The sequence below is a fragment of the Theobroma cacao genome, chromosome 2, assembly GCF_053813885.1.
Source record: "Theobroma cacao isolate CCN51 chromosome 2, ASM5381388v1, whole genome shotgun sequence".
NCBI classification, from domain to species: Eukaryota; Viridiplantae; Streptophyta; class Magnoliopsida; order Malvales; family Malvaceae; genus Theobroma; species Theobroma cacao.
The window spans coordinates 41,038,359-41,043,116 of NC_142640.1; the positions used below are offsets into that span (position 1 = coordinate 41,038,359).

A 4,758-nucleotide genomic window follows, 5' to 3' on the forward strand; every position below is an offset into this window, starting at 1 on the left:
TTTTTTTTCAAAAAAATTTTCACAATTCTATTTAACAAATTCTTTATCAATAAAATTTTTATAAAATTTAATCAATAAATTGAATAATAAAAACATGTTACAAATAAAATAAATTACATCAAATATAAATAAAATTTCAATGTTTAGCACAAACTACAATCTCATAAACAAAAGTACATAACTAAATAAATGAAAACTTTAAGACTTATTTATGTCCTCAATCCTCATCTTCAAGTAAAACATTTGAATTTTTCTTTGGACAATCCTCAATCCTCATCTTCAAGTAAAACATTTGAATCTTTTTTTTACAGTAATGATGTCTCAAGTTTGAATTATTATCATCTAATATTCTTTGTCATAAAAAAAATAGTAAATTTCAATCTTAATTAAAATTATTAATTTGACAATCGAAGATTAAAGATATTAAGATATATAAAATAAATAATACTATTATAGTTAAATTATTATTTTTATATAATTAAATATATAAAATTATTTAATTAACTAAAATTATTAATTTAATTTTTTTTCCTGATCTGCATCAAACCCGAAATAGTTCATTGATCAAATGAAGTGACCTATTTAGATCTGATTCTAATATGGACCTAAATTTTTAAATTCCAACCAACCTTACTTTCAACAAAAAAATAAACCTACTCAATGAAACAGACTTATTTTGACAGATTTACTTTTCCATCTATCAGGCTCCAGGGAAAGCTGTCTCCTTACATTTTACTTAAATTCAACAATTCAAACAAAAGCCGGTAGGGACAATCAACAATCATTCCACAAACATCTGATCAAGCAGACATTCACAACACCAAAGGGCCGAAAGAGTGATCAAATCAATTAGCAGGACTCCCAAAAAATCCAAAATCAAACAGACACAAGAGCCCTCAAAACCAGCAAGACTCAAGCAGCAAGCAAGGAATTCAAATCGAAAGAAGTCGAACGGTAGAGCCCAAAAAGACGCCAGGGGTGCGAATAGAGGGAAAAAAAAAAAAAAATCCCAAAACCATTATTTCAGCTCAGAATGGAAACACTGTTAGTTAGAATGTTTAATCAAGTTAAAAATTACAAAACATATACGACACATGGCATGATTACATTGACGGGTAGAAAAGTGAGGCACGGGATGGGGCAGGGATTTCTGTTCATTCATTTGAGCATCTAAACTACCAGAAAAAACATAATCATTTTCCAGGATAAGAAGTCCTAGCCTATTAGCACTTCACTTCAGTGGGTTGAAAGGTGCGTTTTCACATCAAAAAGGAGGCAATGGAAAATGGTCACTTGCTGTAAAAGCTATGAAGTGAATGATATCTTACAAGACTGACAAATTTACAAGAAAAAAAAAGGGTTCTGTAGCAGCCTATCCGATTATCATTTTCTCAATTAAATTCAAAAGAAGACTTGCAGGAGCAGGAACGATCTTTCTGCTTTCCGGTAAGGCTCAGTATACAAATTGAATTAACAAATTTAGCCGGTGTACTGGCAACCCTAGCCGGTGAAGTCTGCTCCGCATTTGACAATTTGTATAATTTAAACTTAGAATATCCCAGAGATTAAGAATCCAAATCCTCCACCAGGAATCTGGAAGGGTTCCAATCTTTTGGAGTAGTCTACCCTTTCCTCTATTCTTGGCACCCAGCGTTTGAAACAATGAGCAAATGTGCGCCAATAATCGGCTTTCATTATTAACGGTGCAGAATAAGTGGGGTTGAAATTTTCATTTTTTTCGATACAAAAAGTCATGCGAGATAGTGACTCTCTAGGTCCGATTCCATTCAAAGGCTCGTTATACAACCCACCCAGTACTTGGGACTAAAGCAACTAATATCTGGAGAATAAATCTTCCATCTTAAGTTCCAGTTGATATGTGTTTATTTGTCTAGAACCAGGCAGAAACGAAGAGAAAGGTTGCGCAAAAATGGGGACTCTGCTGCCTTTTGTGGGAATGGTAATGGTAATTTTGGCTCAAGTTAGCAGCATGGTACTAACCAAAGCAGCAATGTCTAGTGGGGTTAACAAATATGTTCTGATTGTCTACTCTAATGTCCTCTCCAGCCTTATTCTTCTTCCGTGCTCTTTCATATTCCACAGGTTCCGATGTTTCTAGCTTTTCCTTAAATCTTAACAAATTTAGCAGAAGATTGTTGCTGTAACTCATTTTTTATCATGGTTTTCTAACTTCCGATTTCTGGAGTTTTGGCAGATCGATGCATCTTCCATTGAACTCCTCCAATCTCTACAGATTAATCTTTTTACTTGCCTTGATTGGGTCTGTAACATGTTTCCCTGTGCACTTTCATTTTTGTTTTCTAGTTTGGCTTGTCCTGCAATTTCAAGCATTTTATTGCTTTGATATTTCAAGATTATAAGTTATGAGTAGTATCTTTTGTCAATTATTTAAAAACATCTTAGATTCATCTCATCCTTTCTCCATGCAGATGCGTTGGCCAGCTATGCGGATATGCTGGTATACAGTACAGTTCTCCTGCTTTGGCAACAGCCATGCTCAATCTTGTTCCAGCTTTTACATTCATACTTGCCATCATTTGCAGGTTCTCATTCTTTATAAATTTTCAATGCCTGAATGGTATCACCAAATAAAGATCTCGATGCTAATTAGTGCCTACTGGGAACTTAGTGCTTCTGCAATTACTCCATTTAGTTTGGCAGCACCATGCGAAAATCTTGATTCTGTTAAAATTTCATGGGCTTACCAATCTTTCAGTGCATACTAATCTGTAAAACTAGAAGCGTATAATGTAATACTTTAAATGGCTGTTTTTATGTCAACCTTCAAATCTTTTGAAATGGTGATGATTTAGGATGGAAAAGCTGAAATGGAGAAGCATAAGCAGCCAATCAAAGGTCTTAGGAACTGTAATCTCTATAACAGGGGCATTTGTTGTGACATTATACAAGGGGCCAACAATTCTGAGTACACAATCGCTAGTTGTGCTGCCTCATCAGCTTCTTTCCTCTCCACAATTAAACTGGGTCCTTGGAGGGCTTCTTCTTGCAGCTGAAGCTCTTATAAATTCTGCCTGGTATATAATACAGGTTAGTTTATTGGCCCATCTTATATATTATCCTACCTGTAAAATGGGTTTAAAGGTAGAAACTGATTTTTATCTTCTGTAAATCTGCAGACATTGGTACTTAAAAAGTTCCCAGCAGTACTCACTGTCATGTTTTATCTTTGCTTCTTTAACGCCATTCTGTCCACTATATATTCTTTGATTCTGGTTAGAGACCCTAGTGCTTGGAAACTAAGACCTGGTATAGGGCTTGTTGCTATTTTATACTCAGTAAGCACATTACAAGACCTATCTTCTGTTTCTCAATTCACTTACAATGGAACATCCTAAAGATTGAAAGTCAAAATTTATATAGCATGGTGCTATTTGTGCAGGCGATAATTGCAACTACCTTCCGTATCAGCTTGTGTTCATGGTGCCTATGGAAAGTAGGACCTCTCTATGTTTCCATGTTCAAGCCCTTGGCCGTTATCTTCGCAGCTGTTACGGGCATCGTCTTCTTAGGAGATGCTGTTTCTCTTGGAAGGTATTAAACAAATTTATCTCAGTTTTTCCCATCAATTCTATTGCATTAGCAGACATGAGTTGATAACATCACAATCTCTATCATTTGGCCAACAAGTTTCAGCGTGAATTTGAGAGAACTTTACTTTCAGGAAAATGTTGGGAGTTAAATACTACTATTCATTTTGTTCTGTAAATTAGTTTCTTTCACTTTCATTGAAACTAATGGTGACTGCTGCTGGCTCTATTGTAGTCTGATTGGTGCAGTCATAATTGTTATTGGGTTTTACGCTGTGCTGTGGGGAAAAGCTAACGAGGAGAATGTGAAGGAGGACAATGGAGTGGAGAGTTTAAATCCACCAAGCGAAAAGCTCCCTCTGTTGCAAAACAGAACACAAGGCATAAGTTCTTCTGTATAGACTTACTATAAATTGATGAAAAATGAAAATTGTAAATCCAACCAATCAACACTATTCTAGCATTAATCAAGGTAGCAAATTCCCTGTGTTAAAGGTATTTGATTCCAATTATACAAAGGGCACTACCACTATCTGTAGTAGCATTTTGTTTTAAACTATTTGTAAAGGAGTTCTTTTTGATAAGAGAGAGAAAGTGTTATAAATAAGTAAAAAGATGTATTGGAGGTGGTGAAGAGGAAAATTGAAGTAGTTTTTGAAATATTGAGTATTGTGGTAGGTGGAAAAAATTAGAGAGAGCATATTTTGAGAGAGAAGCTCTAAGTGAAAATGTATTGTACTAACTTTGAAAAATCTTTCAAAATGAATTATGAATGTTCAATATATAATACCAGAAGAGACAGCTACTCAATAATAAGTTTTAATGCACATAATGAATAATATTATTGAGAAAAGTTTTAATTAACATTTTGGATAACCATTATTGAAACCCATTATGTGACTATTAAAATAGTGATTTTATTGCATATAATGAGTAACGACTAGAAGCCCATTATATGATTATTGAAGTTGTGGGTTTTATGACTTTTAATAATATAATAAGACTTATTCTTAAATAAAAGGTAAAGGGAAAAGGTATAGGTGAAAAGCTATAAGAGAATATGATAAGAGAAAAAGGTGTATGAGAAAAGATATAAAAGAACACTGTTAGAGGGAAAAGGTGAGATGAAGAAACATTTATACTTTAGGAAAAGGTCAAGAAGAAGACCTTTTAATTGCCTCTGTATCTA

General features: G+C 34.0%; 1 protein-coding gene across 2 annotated transcripts; it reads left to right on the top strand.

Annotated features, from left to right (window-relative positions):
* Window positions 1-1,221: 1,221 nt before the first annotated feature.
* Window positions 1,222-4,067, top strand: LOC18609425 (WAT1-related protein At5g40240-like). 2 transcript variants are annotated; one of them, XM_018114649.2, is made up of 7 exons: window positions 1,222-2,103; window positions 2,216-2,281; window positions 2,451-2,564; window positions 2,835-3,069; window positions 3,159-3,317; window positions 3,422-3,573; window positions 3,805-4,067. In XM_018114649.2, exons 1-7 carry the CDS (start codon window positions 1,931-1,933, stop codon window positions 3,968-3,970), a joined length of 1,065 nt encoding a protein of 354 aa, XP_017970138.1. In that variant the 5' UTR covers window positions 1,222-1,930; the 3' UTR covers window positions 3,971-4,067. The 2 variants fall into 2 exon arrangements, with proteins under 2 accessions (XP_017970138.1, XP_017970139.1); XM_018114650.2 differs by lacking the exon at window positions 3,159-3,317.
* Window positions 4,068-4,758: the final 691 nt, after the last annotated feature.

Excerpts from the sequence above, each read along its gene's own strand:
- LOC18609425 (XM_018114649.2), top strand. The coding sequence starts at position 1,931 with ATGGGGACTCTGCTGCCTTTTGTGGGAATGGTAATGGTAATTTTGGCT. Across the intron at positions 2,282-2,450 it reads TTTTTACTTGCCTTGATTGG|ATGCGTTGGCCAGCTATGCG; the intron begins GTCTGTAACATG and ends TTCTCCATGCAG. Across the intron at positions 3,318-3,421 it reads TTGTTGCTATTTTATACTCA|GCGATAATTGCAACTACCTT; the intron begins GTAAGCACATTA and ends CTATTTGTGCAG.